Genomic DNA, 18428 nt, shown 5'->3' on the forward strand with positions numbered 1-18428 from the left:
CTCAGTGTCTCTCGTTGTGTTTCAGTTACAGACAAGACCACGGCTGAGGGCCGCAGCCCTGTGGAGGTGGCCCAGGATGTCCTGGCTGCCGTGGGGAAGAGGAAGAAGGACGTGGTTCTGGCCGGCCTGGCACCCTCCCTGGCTGTGTACCTGCGTGCTCTGGCTCCCAGCCTCTTCTTCAGACTGATGGCCGCCCGGGCCAGGAAGGAGCAGAAGCCCAAGCACTGCTAGAGCCGCGGGGCAGGTGCTGTGGGGCCTAGACTCCTGCCCTCAGGTGGGGACGGGGTTGGGGTGCTCTCCTGCAGGCCCCTGGCCAGGCCCCCCGCCCAACAGGGAAGGGAGCCAAGAAAAGCCTCTCCCCAGGGTGAGGGGTCACCACTCAGGGAAAGCTGCACAGCCGGTTTTAACCCCTGGACATAAAGGAATGGGCAGTAGGAGTCATGGCCCCGCAGGCAGGCTCCCAGCCTCCGCAGGCTCCCAGGAAGCGCTTCCGTCTTGAGAACTGCAGACACCCTGTTGTCCTGACCCGGTTTTTACATCTGATCTGCGGCGCCCGCAGCAGGGTCCCCCCCCCACCCCAGTGCTGGGGGGAAGGCTGCCTTACTCGCGTCCATCTCTGCTGCCCCACAGCCCCTTGTTCAACACAGTGAGCGGGTGGGAAGTGATGGGTCTCTACACACAAGCCAGGAGATGCTGGCTTTGGCCCCGTTTCTCTGCTGACCCCACCCGCAGCCCTGTGGTCATGGCACTGCTCCAAGCAGATGAATTTTCTAAGGAGACAGCAGCCTTTGCGGAGAGGAAAACTGCATGGTCTCATGTGGTCTCTGGAAAATGAGGCGCAGCACCTGGAATTCTTTCTAAAGCAGAGTTCTTGGGGCCTGGTGGACACAGCCCGTTAGCTGTGGCTGTTGGAGTGTAGTCAGAAAGGGTGCCTGCTTCCACTTTCTGATATATTAAAAATGCGTGGTTGGGGTTCACTGAGTGAGTTGACTTCAGTCTGAAGTTGAGGGGGAAACTGACGGGAGACTGCGGGTCTAGTGTGTGGGCCTCCCCGAACTGGAACAGAAGTCTCCGGGCACATCACACTGGCATCTTACCCCGCGTCCTAACTCTGGACCCGTGGAGCTTGTATTTTCAGCAGCTGCCCCTGAAATGAAAATGGCCAAAGCTGGCCTGTGTTTAGGCTGCGTGAGGCTCTTGCGTCTCCTGGGAGGACAAGGGCTGATGGGATCTGTGGGTGGACCCTCTCCCAGCCCCACAGCCGTGGTTGAAATGGGGATACAGATGTGATTTTCCACACCCACTATCTGCCTCCCTCCTGACGGAAAGAGAAAGACTTGTTTAGTTTCCCATCCGAGCTGTGAGACCAGGGGAGGGCTGGCACCCGACAGCAGCGGCCCCTCACAGCTCGGCCCAAGTCGGGGCGAAGCGGTGCCCGGCTCGGCAGGGCCGCACCCACGCAGCACTGGAGGGAGCGTCTCTTCTCGGACGCTGGCTGACCAGCACTTTCCAGGTGGCCCCTTTCTGCCCACTGAATGAAGCGGCCGGCACGGAGACGAGGCAGTGCCCCTAGGACCGCAGCTCAGCAGTGCGGACTCTCGTCAGAGGCACTGACTTGCTGAGGTGGGTTGTGGAGCTCCGGCCGTGCGCGGGGCCTGGAGCAACACAGAGGTCTCCTGGTGCCACTGGGTGTTTGTGTTTCAATCGCTTATAAGAGCTGAACTGACTTTCTGAAACTTACTTTGCAAACTGTACATCCTACTGTGTAAATAGAAAGTAACATAACATAGACGGGGCCACAGAACTCTGGCAGGACCTGGCCGTCTCCAAGGAGAGGAGCACCCGCACCCTAGAGGGACGGGGACCTCGGCCCAGAGTGGCCGCGATCAGCCCCGGAAGCTGTCTTGGGTTCGCCCCCCCACCCCCACCCCGGACAGCACTGTTTGCGTGGGGGGCTGTTGCCTGTGGGGCTGCGTCCTGAAGGGGGCGCTGGGCAGGCGGGCCGGCATCTCGGAGGTGCTGCTCCAGTTCCCGTCTGTCTCATCCTTGAGCCCTGGGCTGTTGAAGAGCCTGATGCTGACTGGTTCCACCTTCAGGTCAAGTTCAGAGGTCCTTTCCTCCCTGGTCTGAGCAGAAGCAGCTCTGCAGTGCTTCCTGCCAGTCAGTCTGAAAAATAACAGTGAAGGAACAGACGGCCCATCGGGTGGAGCCCGAGTGCAGGCCCGGCAGGCAGGCAGGCACCAGGCCCCGCTGATGCAGCGGCTACGGGCCAGCGCTCCCTGGCGAGGGGGCTTCCTGGAGGCCCTGTGCTGTCTCTCGGACTGGGGCCGGGCTGTGGACCCTGCAGGAGGCCTCTGCTCTCTCGGTTGGTTATTTAAGGCTGTTTCTTCAAGTGCGCACGGCAGAGGAGCAGACACGTGTCTGACGTCTACGTGGGAGGCAGCAGAAGCAGCTAAGTTGGGGAGCGGGAGGGAAGCCCGTCCAGACCTGCCAGTGTGGTTCCCCCCAACCTCCGCCGACCTGGGGCCCTGCTCACATGGACACCTGGGATGCGGGGTCCACTGCGGCACCACGGCCTCACCTCCTGGGCTGGGACATGCAACTTGAGATTGCCCTTCAGGATCCAGGCCAGTCCACCCAACAGGACGCACCCTGGTCGGTGCACCTGCTTCTGCTTCTGGCGAGGGCTTCTGCTCAGCTGACCTCAGGTGGCCACTGCTTGTCCACATCTTGTCCACATCTAGCCACCTCCCCCGTGAAATCTGCTTTGCAGGCAGAGCACAGGACTCCCTTTCCAACCCAGCAGGCTCAGGAGGCAGCAGGCACTGCCGTCAAGCAGGTCGGTCGGTCTGGGGTCACTGCTGGTTCACCCGTGTTCCAGACCCCACCCCCTCAGCACCCAGATGAACGGTTAGTCCAGCCCCTGGGAATTAAGTCAGAGTTTCTCAAACTCTTAAAAGCTCTGGACCTCCCTCATAAAACAGCCGTCTCCCCCACGTGCCCTTGACTGGCGTCTGATCTTCCTGACGGAGCTTCTCAAACCAGGTGAAAATCAGCCTGGCTGCTGCTCAGAGACGGGCCCCCAGGAGAAAGTGCCATGAGGCCCCTCAGGGGTCCTGAGATGGCTATGGCAGGGCCCCCTCTTCTCTGGAAGGAGTGGGGAGTGTGGGCCTCGGCTCCTGGGGGTGGGGGCTGCTCTGAGGGTGCTCCCCTCAGCCTGCGGGAGCAGGCTGAATGCAGGGTCCACCTCAGGACAGCTTCAGTGCTTTAAAAACTACAGATGTTAGTTTCTGTGTCGTCCTAAACCAGAATGTCTGGACAGGAGGCCCCAGCTCTCCCAGTGAAGCCAAATGGAGACCCAGTGGCCACGTCCCCGAGCAGCACTGGGCAGTGCTGCCTTGGAATGGGCCAAGGTGGGCTGGGAGGCCGCCTTGGGAGGGTCTGGGCCTGCCCGTTGAAAGGCCTGCTGTGGCTACAAGGGGGGACACCGTGGTGCCCACACCCACCAGGGCAGTCACGGAGAGCAGACACCTGGGGTTGAAATTCTCATACTTTTAATGGTCAGCAGCTCCCGGCTGGCTCTGGATGGTACAGTTAACCACACACTCAGACCCCCCCCCCGCGCGTTCACCCCCGCGGCGGTGCTGCTTCCACCACAGCCTGCTGCCCAGGCGGCCTCCGCAGCCTCAGACCCCGGTGGTCTTGGAGACCCGCATCTTAGTGCAGTGAGCTGAAAACCCCTAGTACACTTTTGACCTGTGATTCCTTTAGAAGAACAGACGGTGAGCCAGCGCCTTCCCAGGCCCCACCGTCTCGGCAGCGCGTGCCCCGCCGGCCGCGGTCATACGGCACAGAGCTCGTAGATCTTCTTTACACAGTACACCAGGGCCGCCAGCGCTATCGTGTTGTGCAGTCTCTTTCTGTGCAGGTCGTCCTTCCGGACCAGCACCACTGGGGTGGAGGAGGTGAGCGTGTGCAGGGGCAGGCGCGACAGTTTGTAGGCGTCGTACTCCACCTGGTACTTGCAGCAGGGGTCAAACTGCCAGGAGATCCCGTAGAGGGTGCAGCAGGCCAGGCTGAGCACGCCGGCCGGCAGGGAGATGTAGTGGGAGTAATCCAAGGGCAGCGCCAGCGGGGTGAAGAGGCAGGCGGTGCCTGCCAGCACAGTGGTCTTGTGCAGGCAGTTGCCCACGGTGATCCAGCGCGCCGTCTCGTCACCGATGCGCGTGGGCTCAATCACGATGTACTTGTACTGGGCTTCCAGGGCCTGCTCCAGCTCGTACTCGAACTGGTCCTGGGCGTTCTCCCCGTTGTAGATCTCATGCACGATGTAGCAGTCCGTGGCCGACAGGCTCACCCTGGGGGGGAGCAGGGAGAGAGTCAGGCAAGACGCACCCAAGGGAAGGGCACCACACCTCACCCGTGTTTGCACCTCCCTTACAACCCCACACAGACGGTAATGCATAGAGGACTTCCTTTCCGAGAGAATAAAATAGTGAAATGTAAGACACGAAGGGCAAGGAGTACCCCAATCTCTACAAAGTTGGTGACCTAGTGGAGTCAGACAGATCTGAGACAGCAGAGCTGCTCCCAGGGGAAAAGGATGATTTCAGCCCCGAATCACACAACACAGAGGAAAGAAGCACAAGGCTGGTGGGGGAGAGGTGCCCTCAGGTAATCAGGGCACCTGACAGTGATGCCCACACCTCCTGGCTGCAACCTGCAAACGCAGCAGCCTTGGCCTCACCTTGCTGGGCATGATGGAGAATAAACTCCCTCGGTCCTCATGGGGGACAAGCTGCACCAGGCGCCGAGCCAACCATTCAGAAAAAGCAGCCCCTTGACTTGACCAAGAAGAGGCGAGGCCTCAAGACGTGGTGACAGAGACGGATGTTCCCGCCCATTCTGCCCCTGGGGCCCAGGACTCGGTTCACTGCCGGTAAATGCTTCTCTCACCAGAAGCAGCCTGTTCACAGGAGCCCACTAGGGGCTGTGCGGCCCAACGTGGGGGACACGACCCCCTTCCCCCATCCCAGCCAAGGACAAACCCAGAGCCCATGGAAGGAAAGCAGTCCGGCTGAAGGGGCGGTTCAGGACTCTGGCTGGAAGCCTCTCCAGGGTGCACCTCCCACCCCCGGTGGGCAGACCTGACACTCTCCTGGTCCAGACCTTCCTGGACCTCCACGCTGCTGCCCAGCATGGAGGCATCACCTAGTTCTTCTGTCCTACGCGTTCATGGCACCAGCAGCCCCCTCACCCTGCCTCCCAGAGGAACGTGGCTCAGCCTGTTACTCCTACCAGACCCAGCAGAGCCACCTCCTGCCTCAGGGAGAAGCAGCCCCCGGTCCCCAGGTTGGTCAGACGTCACGAAGGAGACGAGGCCCAGGGGCCCCATCTGGCTGCTGGTGATGACCATGTCCCCCAGTCCCCACCCAGCAAACTGGGGCTCCAGAAGGTCCCCCAGGTTCCCCCTCCCCATGCCCCTGCCACGACCCAGTGTCCACTGAGGAGCAGTGCCAGGAGCTCAGGCATAAGGCCAGCGGCTCAGGGGCCTGGGCAGGCACACGCAGAGGGGCCGCTGGAGCTGGCTCAGAGCTTTGTGCTCAGAGACTGTGCACAACAGGGACCAGCAAAGGCTTGTGAGAACGACGTCACCCCAGAACCTCCACGTTCAGGGTGGTGGAGACTGGACCGGCGGGCAAACCCTGGGGGAAAAGGACGGGGATGGGAGAGCCGGCCGCTGGGGGCCCCTTCCAGCCACTGCTCCCAGGAGGCACCCGGCAGTAGCAGCTACCCAAGCAAACGAAATCAGCAAACCCAGGCAGCAGCTGCACTCGAGGGGCAAAGCCGGCCACTCAGTGCTCTCGGGCACAGTGCTCACAGGACCCATAGGCTGGACTCGGGGAGCCTAATTAAGTCACAGCCCCCAGTTAAGCCGTGTGCACTGGGAGACGCTGTTCCCGGGAGTCAGAAAGGCCTCCTCGCTAGGCACAGGGCACAGGGCCAGGCACTGTAAACGGGGCCCTGCTGTCTGGGCGGGTTGGCGGGCTGTTTCTGGAAGAGCCCGCAGACAGGGACAGAGCTCCTTGGGGGGCCTTGGAGGAGCTTCCCCACTTGATTTCCGCTCAGAGGCTGACGGGCTCTCAGGCCGCACATGGCACCTGACGAGACACCTCAGCAACCAAGAGGCAGGGCCTTGCTCCTGGCAGGAGGGCCCCGGCCCGGAGACTTCCTCTGTGCTCTCAAGTTCACAAGCAGTGGGCGAGACACAAGGGAAAGGGAGGCACACTCACCTGTGTGTCCTGCTGACCGTAAGACCTGAGGTTGGGATTTCAGAGAGTTCTTGCCAAAACCCAAATCTACCCAAGGGCCCTGGCCTCCCCTGCCCAGCAGACCGGCCACTCTGAGTGCAGTGACAAAACAGGCCCAGTAAGAAAATGCCCCTTGAAACCCCGGCACTGGACAGACTGCTCCATCTTGGAACCACGTCAGTGGGCAGATCCCACCTCAGCCCCACCTGGTGCTCCCCCAGGCCCTCCAGCTCCCTCTGCCCTCCCCTCTGCAGCCTGTGCAGAGTCCGTCCAGGCTCCCGCCCCACTGCTGCTGTCAGGGGGCTGGCACAGGGGCACATATGCGGGAGGCACTCGCCCGACACACACCCAAGCCTGCGCTCCAGGGCTGCCTGGAGCCCCACGTCGCGCTGCGGTCAGGCCACCCCACCCCACCCATCACCCACAAATCAACAGTCAAGCCCCCTCCCAGGAGCACCTGTTCTGCTTTTAAAGCCAAGCCGGCGGCACCCAATTCAGGAAAGGATGGAATGCGAGGGCTAGAGAAGCAGGTTTCCAGGGCTCCACGTGATGTACAAGGAGGCAGAGGACAGGTCCCAACAAGACACAAGCAGGCACCCCCACCCCCACCCCCGGAGGACCCCGCCCACCCTGCAAGTGCAGATTCCCCCACCGCACCAGCGACGGGAAACGCTGCTTCAGGAGCCAGGCAGCCGAGGGCTCCCCAGGGGGCCACAGCCACCACAGCCCAGCCACCCAGCGCCCACCATGTGCAGCCTGCCCTTGTTTCTCGGTCTCGAGTAACCCAACCAAGGAAGGAACCCAGTGAGGAGGCTGCCTTGGACCATCTCAGAGCATCACCAGCCCCAGCTTGAACCCTGTACACAGAGCAGATTGAAAAAACAACACATAGCTAATTGGGATCCTTTGAGGCTGGGCTGCCTAAGGGTTATTTCTGCTTTTGGCTGCAGGTGTGAAATGCCCAGTAAGCGCATAGTAAGAAGAGTTTATGCTGGAAAAAAAACAAACAAGGTAGCACCGCTTATGGAAAAGTCTCCAAGACATAAAGTGAAAAAAACCAAGTACCGGACAGCAACCTTTAGTGCATTTCAGAAAAAGTAACGTTTGCTTTTAGATACACAAGTCATTTCTGGACAGATACACAAAGACCTGAAAATTATGACCCTGGGGAGGGGCACACAGTGGCTCCAGAAAGAAAAGGGGTCCCTTTTTACCAAATGACTGTAGACTCTTTCGAACCTGGCAGGTTCCCTGGAACTCATGGAATACGGTTCCTCTAAACGCTTGGTCTGCACTGAGGTCACTCTGCGCCCGAGCCCCTGACTGGCCCAAGCCCGACTGGCCCCGGGAGCAGAGCACAGCCTGCCTGGGCCCTGTGGCTGTGGCGGGTCACAGGCGCGTGAGGCTGGGCTCTTGGACCTGCCTCCCTCTCCCCGCCTGAATCTGCTCCGGCAGCGCTCAGGAAAGTCGTCAGAGGAATCCCTGGGGACGCTAGTGGCCACCAAGAAGAACCAACAGGACAAATTTCACTTCCCCAGTGCTCTGGGCCCCCTGTGCACGCGCCCAGCAGTCTGCCTGGAGTCTGGGCCTAGGGTCCCCCACCCGCCGCACAGCTGGTCTCAAAGGAATCTGAGATTACAGAAGTACCCCAAATATGGGACCCCCCCAAGTCTGGAGACTCCTCTGCAGGAGTCAGGATGCTCACAGCAGTGCCGTCTGGTGAGAGCAAGATTACTGACGAGAGAAACAGCAGAGTCACAGCTGCAAAATCACTCGCTGTGCAGTGGAGGGAGTGGGCGCTACACGCCAGCGGACACCGCGTGCACACGCGCACACACAGCGCAGACCCTCTGCTTGCAGAGGGGGACGTGTGGCCAGGATACTGCGAGCATTGGGCTTATTCGTTTTTTTCTGAATTATGGTAAAATACACGTAAGATAAAACTTTCTACCTTAACTATTTTTAAGTGTTCAGTTCAGTAACGTTAAGTACATTCACACTGTTGGGCAACTCATCCCCACAGCTTTTTCGTCTTGCAAAACTGAATCTCTGTCCCTGTCAACCCACAACTCCCGCCCCACCCCGCCCTCCTTTCTGTCTCTATCAACCTGGCTGCTCTAGGGACCTCGTGTGAGGGGAATCACACAATATTTGTCCTTCTGCGACTGGCTCATTTCACCCGGCATCACACCCCCAAGGCGAAGCATGTGCCGGAGCTCCCTTACTTTTTCAGGTGGAGTAATGTTCCATTGTCCGTCCAGACCACGCTGCTGTCCATCCACCTGTCAATGGCCCTGGTGGCTTCCACCTTCTAGCTACTGTAAATGATGTTGCTGTGAACACAGGTGTAAAATCCCTGTTCAAGTCCCTACTTTTGATTACTTTGGATAAATACCCAGGAGTAGAATTGCTGGGTCATAGGGTGGTTCTATTTTGGGGGGGGGGTTAAATGGTTTTCGGGTGGTTCTATTTTTAATGTTTTGAGGAACCTCTATACTGTTTTCCACAGGGGCTGCATAATTCTTCACTCCCGCCACCAGTGCCCAGGGTCCCAGTTTCTCCGCATCCTCATCCACACTTCTGACTCCTGTCTTTCTCACTACCCGCTGTCCAGGTGGGTGTGAGGTGGTTCTCGCTGTGGTCTGACTTGTGCTCTGTAAACAGCAGCTTTATTGAGACAGAAACTCACCCATTTAAAGTGAACAATTCAGTGGCTCAATACTTTCACTGAGCTGTGCAACCAACACCACAATCCATTTCAGAACATCTTCCTCGCCTCAAAAAGTAAGCCCGCCACCCCCCATGTCCCCGCCGCCCAGCCCTGTTGTCACCATGCTCCCTCCTGACGGCAATGGCCTCTTCCGGGGGTTTCATGTGAACACCGTCCCAAAGCCTCTGGGGCCTTTAACACCCTGTCTCCAGGATCACACACGTGGTAGCAAGTTTACAACTTCACATGTTAAAAATACATTTTTGATGGATTTCACTTATGATTTTTAAAACTCCAAGACAAAATACCTGAGAAGAAGCATCAAAGGTGCTATGCATTAAAAATAGATCAACGGTGGTTTTCTTTTGATGGTGGCCGAACAAGTGACTTTTAAATTTTATTTTTCTTCACAGTTTTCTGTATCTTTCAAAAGCAAATAACAAACATGGGTTCTTTCACAATGGGGAGATTAATTACAAATCTTTTCTTAAAAAGAAAAATCTTGTCCAATAGCCCTGTATCCCCTGGGGTAAGGAGACCAGAGAGACAAGGGCCCTCCCCAGCCAAGGCGACCCGCGGGGACTCATCTCCCACTCCGGCAGGTTCCCTGACTACAGAAGCCCACTCGGGACCAAGTCCCCTCCACCCCGGGGCTGAAGTGCCACGTGGTCTCACATCCCTGCAGTCCTGCCAGGAAGGGAGAATTCATTCCCTGTTCCACTCAGGCAAGCACTGGACTACAACCACCGTCTTCTGGTCCTGCTGGAACCGGAAGAACAAAATCTAACTAGTGGAAGCACCTGCTTTAGGGCCACTTCCTGGAGCAGCCCTGGGCTCACTGGCTCCGTCCAACACAAGAGGTGGATTCTGAACTTGCTGAAGGCAATGACTGCGTTTTCATCACACACACCCCCACCCGCCAGCACTGGGCCTGAATGCGACTGGTGCCCAGCAGACTCAGTGGAAGAACATCTGAAATGAATGGAGGAGGAGAAAAACAACTATAGTAACTAAGAGAATCCATGGCTGAAAAACTAAACCAGGTCCAGAGTAATGAGCACGGGGACACCTGACCACCTGCTGTCCGCCAGGCGGTGGGCCTTTCCTCTACTACCCAGCTAGGAAAACCCGCTTTGGGCTCGGGAGTCAACAAAAGCAGTACAATTCTACGCTGTAGATTTTAAAGCCAGCTAGGACAGAAAGGCACAGGGCTTGTAGCTCCAAATACTGAGGACCGGTTCCAAACAGCCGCTGACATTCTCGCTGTTCCAGAGGAAGCCACTCCCACTGTGCTCAGGGACCTGGCAGCCCTGCCTTGGGGACGAGGACACCAGAGTGGGAGTCAAGAGGCCTGGGTTCCGGTTCCTCTCAAGTCACTTGCTGGCTTCACGTCCAAGGGCAAAACCCCTTGCTTCCCTGAGCCAACTTCCTCGTGCCCCAGGAGCAAAGACCCTGGCTCCCCTAGCGCAGGGACGGGACAGGATGGGATGGGAAGAGATGAGACGGGCTAGTCATGCAAAGTGTCAGCAGCAAAGCACAACCCAGTGTAGGCCCCAAGCACTGTTTACACGTCAGTAAAATTTAAAATCCGGTTCCTCAGACACATGAGCCACATTTCAATTGCTTGACAACTGCACATGGCCAAAGTCTCCCCTAATGGACAATGAAGATATACAGGACATTTCTGTCAGCGCAGAAAGCCTCACCGGACAGCCCTGGCTCCCAAACTCTGTGGCCCATCAAGGTACTGCTGGTGCCAGGGACCCAACACAGTGGCGCTGGGAGGCTCCTGTGTGCTTGCTCCGCAGAGCACGTCACACTTCCACTGCCCTCGCTCACTGGGCAAGCCTGGGGCAGGGAGGCCAACTCAGGACACACGATCACCCCTCCCTTCTTCAGAAAGTAGGGCCTGAAGGACTGAGCCACGGAGGCAGGAGTTACTGCAGTTGGAACGCAGGCGCCTCGAATGAATCAAGGAGAACGAAAATTCATGCCAGAGGATGACCCCAGCAGACCCTAACCTACAACCCCCAACTTCCAGGATCAGAACCTTCTGGGAACCAGGTGAGTAGGACCCCCAGCCCAGCACCCTCATGGGTCTGCATACTCACATGGCCCGTCCAGACCAGGAGGAAGGAAACACTCCACCATACACGACAGCCAGATGGGAGTCTTTCAAGAGAAATCAAACACCCCAGTCCCCGGAGGTCTCAGCGCTAAAAGGAAAGGGTCCGATCAGAACGGGGGTGGGGTGGGGAATGCCACCTCAGAAACGTGGTTCAGCTGTTCTGGGAACTAGACCCTCCACTTCCAGGACCACATCCATCCAACTCACAGATGAAAGCAAAGCATCAAAGGGGAAGGCCAAGGCCCGGGGAGTGAGGTGTAGCACGGAAAGCTGTGGAAGTCGTCTCGCAGGACTGGCCGCCCGAGAAACCACTGGGGCAGACGTCTGCATGAGCCAGGGGAGGGGAGGCCACAAAATGTGATTTCACCCTAAAGCCTGAGCACTCGGTCCTCTGAACACACAAGGCCTTTAAACAGCACTGCTGCCCTGCACCACGTCAGAACCAGATCAGAAGCATCCTCACGTGCTGTTCTCTCATCCAACCATCAGGGAGAATTCAGCGATGCCCAGGGCCCTGGGGGCGTGAGGACCAGTCGGAGGGGGAACCCTCTGTGAGCTGGCCCAGTGGGTACCTAGTGGCAAAACACACAGGTCCTGGCACTGTGCCTTCCTAGACAGGCAAGTGTGTCTCAAAGATGCCGACAGGACGAGTGGCAATCTGTTTCGGGTGCTGGCTGAATTCTAAACAGGAATTCAGGTCACAGCTCAGAGTCCGCTGTTGCTCATCAGGAACACTGTTGACTCCCTCGATCTAAGGGAGCAGAGAGAAAATCAACAGGCAAGCAGCTCTCCCTGGCTACTCCCACCCTCTCTTGCTGTGGTCCGCACGGCACTGCCCTTCCTGCAGCAGTGGACATGCTCTGCATCTTCTTGGTCCAGTACATCAGCCACAGGCCGCATGCGGCTACTGAGCACTTGAAATGAGACTGGTGTGACTGAGGAACTGATTTTTTTTTCACTTTATTTAATTTTAATTAATTTAAACTTAATTGCCACAAGTGACTAGTGGTTACTGAATTAACACAGCTCTAGACTCAACAACCAAGTAAAGAAAGAATCCACAGTGCATTTTAACCAGGACCATCGCTAACACACAGCTGGCAACAGTAATCCTTGTGGACAGTCTGGCACCCGCAGTGCCTTTTAAGTACAATGCACACTTCAGAGTTCGAAGCCACCGGCAAATCTGGAAAATCTGCCCAAAGCACTGCTTTGCTCCAGCCCCTGCCCCAAACCTGTTTCAGTTTCAGCATAAAGCAGATTCCAGCCAGGTGCGTGCAGCAACTTGGGAACGTGGTCTTACAGCGTGGAGCTGAAATCTGAGTCAGCATGAATGTGACATGGAACAAAGTCATTAAAGAGCCATAAACAGCCTACTTCAGTCACAGGAGCCAATAATTCGCTTGGGCCTCAATCTATGGTATGGGCAATCAATTAATCCAGCCTGCCCCACCCCAAGAAAAGGCTTCCTACCCACTGAGCAGGAATGGAGGTGTGTGCCCAGAAGTTAGCTAGCTGGAGGGTTATGTTTCCATCCCCTGCTCCGTGTGGGAGGATCTGAGGGAGACCGACCCAGGCAAACACTCCTTCAGCAAAGCCCAGCTAGGGCCTCACACAAAGGCAAACAGAGTGGTACCCCCAGCCACACCATGTTATCCAGAAGGAGGACAGATGGTGCCGCCCAAACCACTAAACCAGACACCCAGTTCCCGGCTGGCACACGTCTGCGTGTCTGTGCGCGTAAGCAGAGTGTTCTGTTCCAGGCCAAAGGTTGCAACCTGAACGCCCAAGGAGACCAAGCAGGTAACTGCAATGAGTCAAGCTGTCAGGTGAGGAATGATGAGTGCCTGCCCTGACCAAAAAGAGCCACCACTCAGCTTCTCAAGGAGAGTTTCATGTGAAATCTTTCCATTTACAAGCACTGGCAACTAATTTAAAATCTCTTAAAATCGAGGGTCAACAGCAAGGACTGGGTCCAGCCTTCGGGACCCTGGTTTGCAAACTCAGTTTTGAATTAACACCTGTCTCAAACCAAAGAGAGAAAAAAAATCCCCAATACCTAATTTCTCAGATCACCAAAAGCTTAACTTTTGCTGTCACAGCCCCCGTACGAGGCATACCTACTCGGCCCTTTCTGTTGTTTTCATCCAGTAAGGAGGAATACTCTTCTCTCTGACACTCTGTCTTTTCTAAACGGTGACTTCCTATTACTGAAAGATTAATGTTTGCGGTAAAAATCTTGAAAACGTTTGCTAGTTTTTAAGGCCACCCGCGGAAACCATCACGGTCACTTCTTTAACTTTTTACTGGTCTGATCTAAAAAAATACCAGATAGGAGTTGGAAAAACAAAACTATCTGCTTGCCATTCACTGCTGCTTTTCCAAGAAAGAGGAACTGAAGAATGGACACTGTTGAACAAAATGCAAGCTAAAAGGGTCTATCAACACAATTAACCAAACAGGAAGAATGTTCTGGGCTGGGAAGATCACCTGCAGGGAACAGCAATGAACATGTGAGGGAATGAAAGGAAAAGAACAGCTCAGAGTACTTGAGAGAGAGAGCAGGGGGGGAGAGGGAGACAGAGAAAGAGAACTTTTCTATTTAACAATTCTCACCCCCAAAAATTAATAATAAAAATAATCAAGCAAGCAAAAACAAAAAACAAAAAAACGGAGATCTTCCTGACCTCTGCTACACCAAGCAAGTCGTGAAAAAAACGGTTAGAGCAGCTCAAACCAGGTGACTCCAACATACACCCCTTCCCACACTTCGGGTGCCTGGACACCTTCTAGTGGCTTCTACTAGCTGAAACCGTTTTCCAGAAGCAAAAGCTGTAAATTCAACACGAAACACGAAAAGTACTCCAATCTCCTCTTCTAGAAATGAGTCCTCCAAATCGACATCCACCTTGGAAGAAACAAGCTCCCAGCTCCCTACCCACACACCATCCGTTAGGAAAGGTCACTGCAAAGGACTTCCACGACAGGGGCGCTCGCAGAGAAGCCTCCCAAAGTCCCAAGAATCACCGCTGGAGGAAGCGGCCGGCTCCCGGCCCGGGAGACAATGCGCGGAGGGCTGAGGCCCCTAGTAAACGCGCGGACCGCACTTCACTAGCCGCAGCCGGCCCGCTCCGAGAAGGCGTCCCTTCCTCCGTCCCGGGAGCCACTCCTCGCCGCGGCGGAGACAGCACGCGCGCGCCCAGGCGGGCGGAGGCTCCCGCGCGCTCGGCCCGCGGCAGCCAAGCGGGTCCCGCCGCGGCCAGACCTTGCCCGGCCCGCCCCCGCCCCTCCCCGAGCCCTCCGCCGAGGCCGCGTCGGCCGGGACTGGGACCCCGCGCGCCCGACGGGCAGACGCACCGGGGGCGAGCCGCGGGGCGGAGGCGGGGACGCCGCTGCAGCCCCAGGAGCCCCGCCAGCTCCCCGCCCCGAGCCGCCCGCAGGGAGCAGCCTGCGCCTCACCTCTCTCTGGCGCCGCCGCCGCCGCCCGGGCCGAGACGCCTCCTTCCCCACGCGGCCATCTTGGAGACTCTCCGCTCGCGAACGCCTCGCGCCGGGCGGCCTCGCGACAGCGCGCGTGCAGGAGGGAGATGTAGTCCGGCCGCCGCCCCAGACGCCGCACCAGGCGGAGGCCGGGCCTCGTAGGACTACAACGTCCACAATGCACCGCTCGCCGGAAGTCCGCCCCGAGGCCGCCTGGGAAGCGCGGGCCCAGACCGACGGCGCGGAGGGTCCACTTCCAGATTAGACTTCGCGCGGTCCCCGGCTCCTGGGGAGCTTCTCCCGCTTCGTCCCTCCAAGTTCTCCGGGGGCGAGACAGACGCGGTCCCCGGCGTCCCCGCCGGAAGGCTGTTGGCAGGGAGGGTCTGGAAGAGCGAAGAGGGCGAACTTAACGTGCGACCTCTGCTGAGAGACCGGGCTCCGCGGTGGAGAAAAGCCCGTTTTCGTGGGGCCCCGCGCACACCCTCTCCTGTCCCGCGCTGAGCCGTCGGCGAAGCCAGGTGGTGGCCCGTCACCCTCGACGGGAGCCTGCCTGGGCGCTGCCGTGAAGAGTCAGACCAGGGACTGGTTCGGGGGAATCCCTTGCAGTTCGTGAACATGTAGTCCCTCTCCTGCTTTCCGCAGACAGCGTTACTGGACGTGGTAGTTTGTCCCGTAAATATCTGAGGAACTCTTACGCCGAAATCTACTTCAGATTCAGAGACGGGCCGCACTCGCTGGGGGCATCACTGACCGGTGCCGCCACCACTGTGGCCTGAGCGCCACCAGAAGCCCTCCTGTGGTGGCTTTCCCTTCCTCCTGTCTGCTGAACCTCGCCAGTGCCTCCCGTCGGCAGGAGGGTCTGGGAAAGGCAGTCTAGGGGCTCCCGCTCTGACCGCTGGGAAGAGTTACAACAACATGGATGGACTTGGAGGGCACTATGCTTAGTGAAATGTCAGACAGAAAGACAAAGTGTGGTATCACTTATGTGTGGAATTTTAAGAAGACAACAAACTATAATGACTATAACAGAAGCAGACTCACAGACAAGAGAACAAACCAGTGGTTACCAGTGGAGAGAGGGAAGTGGGGAGGGGCAACATCGGGGCAGGGGATTAAGGAGCACAAACTACTATGTGTAAAATAATCTGCAAGGAAAGATTGTACAGCACAGGGACTATGGCCAGTATCTTGTAAGTGGAGTATAACCTTTAAAATTGTGAATCACTGTGTTGTATACCTGAAACTTACATAATATTGTATGTCAACTATACCTCAAAAAAAAAAAAAAAAAAAGAAAGGAAAAAAGCTCCTTTTACCAAAGGCTGTGTGCTCTGCATGATCCTCTGTCATGCTCTTCTCCATCGGTGCATCCTGGCGCCCACAAACACCTGCTCAGACGTCTGGACACTCCATGTGTACGTGTACGTATGTGCATATACATGCACTGAAATTTCAGGAGCCAGAATCCCGGTGGTCTTCTACTGTTTCAGAAAGCACTGTCCATGTGCACGGAGTCCTAGGGGAGGGCTTCCTCTAGAGGACGAGCTGGGTCCAAAAGTGTGGGCAGTGTTTTTTTTTAAGGACAAGTTGAACATCTTTTAATATTCTTTTTTTAAAATTGCAAAATGTAGCACACTCACAGAGAATTATATAAAACATTTGTCCAGTAAAATGAATCGTTATGAATGAATCTCCAATAACCAACAAGTAAACCAGAAGAGAAAACAGACCCCCACCTTCGACCATCCCCACTCAGGGCACGTCATTTGATTGTGTTGCCAAACTGCTCCAAGCTCCCACCAGCAACATTATATGGGGGGTCAGGTAAGGAAGCATCAGCCTTTCTTCCTGTCTGGAATATGGATGTGATATCTGGAGGGGCAGCAGACATTTTGTGACCACAAGGCAACAAGCATGAGGGCAAAAACCAAAGCTAAGGATGATACAGGGAGGAGATGAAAAGACCCTTCAGTGACATCTTCACACCTTGGCAAAGCCTGGACCTTCCTCCTCTAGACTTCATGATGTGTAAGGTAATGAAATGTCACTACAAGTTGGGTTTTTCTGGCATCTGACCACATGTCTAACTAAAACATAGCTACGTGACAAGGAAGATTAAACAATAACAATATCTGGTGGAGGAATGTCTCAGGTAGAGGGCACAGCAAGTGCAAAGGCCCTGAGGCAGGAACAGGATGTGAAGAGCAGAAAGGAAGTGAGAGCAGCTGATGTGTGATGACCCGGAGGGACATTGGTGAATAGGGGCTGTCCCTTGGAACCACTCTGTCCTGGAATCTGCCCTGACCCCTCACCTGCCTTCACGCCCCCAGCCCCCACCGGCCAGTCATTTCCCCACACTCCAGCCACAGTAATTCTTTTAAAACAAACATGACCATGACACTTCCCTGCTAAAACCCTTCAGTGACTCCCTGTAACCCTCAGCAGAGAGTTTGAATGCCCCCCCACCAGTCCTATGTAGAGTCGAGGTGTCATCAGCCTGACAAATGACACGCGAGGCTCCGAGGCAGACACAACACATGAAGCGCCCCTCAGCACCAGAGCCAGGGACCTGGGCACCAGTCCCCTGCCTCCGTCACTCTGCTTCCAGCGGTGGGGGAGGAGGGCTGGGAGGGGAGGCGCCACCTTTGGAAAGCCTCTGTCCCCTTCTGCTGACAGTTTACTACCAGGATGCTAGAAGTGCAGCCCATGTGTCCAGGGAGGACAGGAAATGGATTCTGAGACAGGCCGCCCTCCGGCGTTTCCCTGTCTTCGCTCACAGCCTCCCCAGAAGGACACCCATTTCTGCTCGTGGTCTCTGAGCTCTTGACCTCCACCAGCGGCACCCTGGGATCTGAACAGGAATGAAATGGTGGGGTGGGGACAGGATGGCCTCGGGCGGGCAGAGGTCCCACTGGGAGAAGGAAGGCAGGAGCAGGAGACGGCTCAGGGCAGCTGGGCGCCCAGGGCGGGTGTGGTGGTGCTGAGCACGCCTGGCCCGAGCCTGGTCTCTCTGCTGTCCTCGTCCTGTTTCTCTGTGGCTGCAGCTGCGGAGGAGTCTGCACACTTTCCGCAGCTCCTTTCCTGCCACGTGGGCCTGACCAGGCTTTTCCTCCAAGCAGCACCTCAGGGACCCGTGTCCTCTACAGCCAGCAGACTCGCTGTGCCCAGAGCCATGCCAGCAGCTGCATTCAGGAGAGAATGTGCCAGACAGGGCCTTGGTAGCCCCTGGTCTCCATGCCAGGGTTGGGGGCAGGCAGGTGCAGCCCTGTGTCCACAAGTGGACACAGTGAGTACCCGGCAGCATCTCCCACCTTCCCACTGGCCCAGGCTCACCTCATCTCTCCCACTTCCAGCTACACTGGCACCAAAGGTGCTGAAAGGTGTGGCTTTGTCTACCCAGAGCCTCCTCCCCGCTGTTCCACCCCTTCACCCATTCACCTGTCCGTTTGTCCATCCAGGCATCCACTGACAAATACCCTTGAGCCTTGAGTACGTGCCAGGCCCAGATCTCAGCAACGCTGGGACGTCAAACGGGACAGAACAGAGACACCTGTCTGCTGGCTGTGAGTCGCAGACAACAAACGACAACAGATGATAAGCGAGACAGTGAATGAGTGAGTCGTGTGCCATGTAAGGAGGAAGCAATGATGGGGAAATAGAGCTAGTGCGGGTCAGCAGTGGGGGCAGGTGGGAGCGCTCCACGGCCTGGGGGCTTCACAGCTGGGAGGTGGGACTGGAGACCACAGGGCGGCTTCTGTGGGGCCTGTGGGCTGCTCCCTCCCACCCATCTTCTAGTTTT

At 56.9% G+C, this 18428-nt stretch overlaps 2 protein-coding genes across 9 annotated transcripts in view; one reads left to right on the forward strand and one right to left on the reverse strand.

Annotated features, from left to right (window-relative positions):
• Positions 1–977, forward strand: part of DHRS7B (dehydrogenase/reductase 7B) — a 34950-nt gene extending 33973 nt beyond the window's left edge. For all 5 annotated transcript variants that reach the window (XM_072938584.1, XM_072938586.1, XM_072938587.1 and 2 more), the window contains one exon: positions 26–977. In XM_072938584.1, the coding sequence (XP_072794685.1) occupies positions 26–231 (206 nt within the window). In that variant the 3' untranslated portion in view covers positions 232–977. The remainder of the gene's footprint in view (positions 1–25) is intronic.
• Positions 978–3537: 2560 nt separating this feature from the next.
• On the reverse strand, positions 3538–14842 carry TMEM11 (transmembrane protein 11). Of its 4 annotated transcripts, XM_072938590.1 has the most exons (4): positions 14609–14738; positions 11133–11237; positions 8537–8644; positions 3538–4358 (listed from the first exon to the last, which is right to left on the reverse strand). In XM_072938590.1, exons 3-4 carry the CDS (start codon positions 8587–8589, stop codon positions 3842–3844), a joined length of 570 nt encoding a protein of 189 aa, XP_072794691.1. In that variant the 5' UTR covers positions 8590–8644; positions 11133–11237; positions 14609–14738; the 3' UTR covers positions 3538–3841. The 4 variants fall into 4 exon arrangements, with proteins under 4 accessions (XP_072794691.1, XP_072794692.1, XP_072794693.1 ...); XM_072938591.1 differs by lacking the exon at positions 8537–8644; XM_072938592.1 differs by lacking the exons at positions 8537–8644; positions 14609–14738 and adding an exon at positions 14177–14191.
• Positions 14843–18428: the final 3586 nt, after the last annotated feature.

Source organism: Vicugna pacos, chromosome 16 (assembly GCF_048564905.1).
Source record: "Vicugna pacos chromosome 16, VicPac4, whole genome shotgun sequence".
NCBI lineage: Eukaryota > Metazoa > Chordata > Mammalia > Artiodactyla > Camelidae > Vicugna > Vicugna pacos.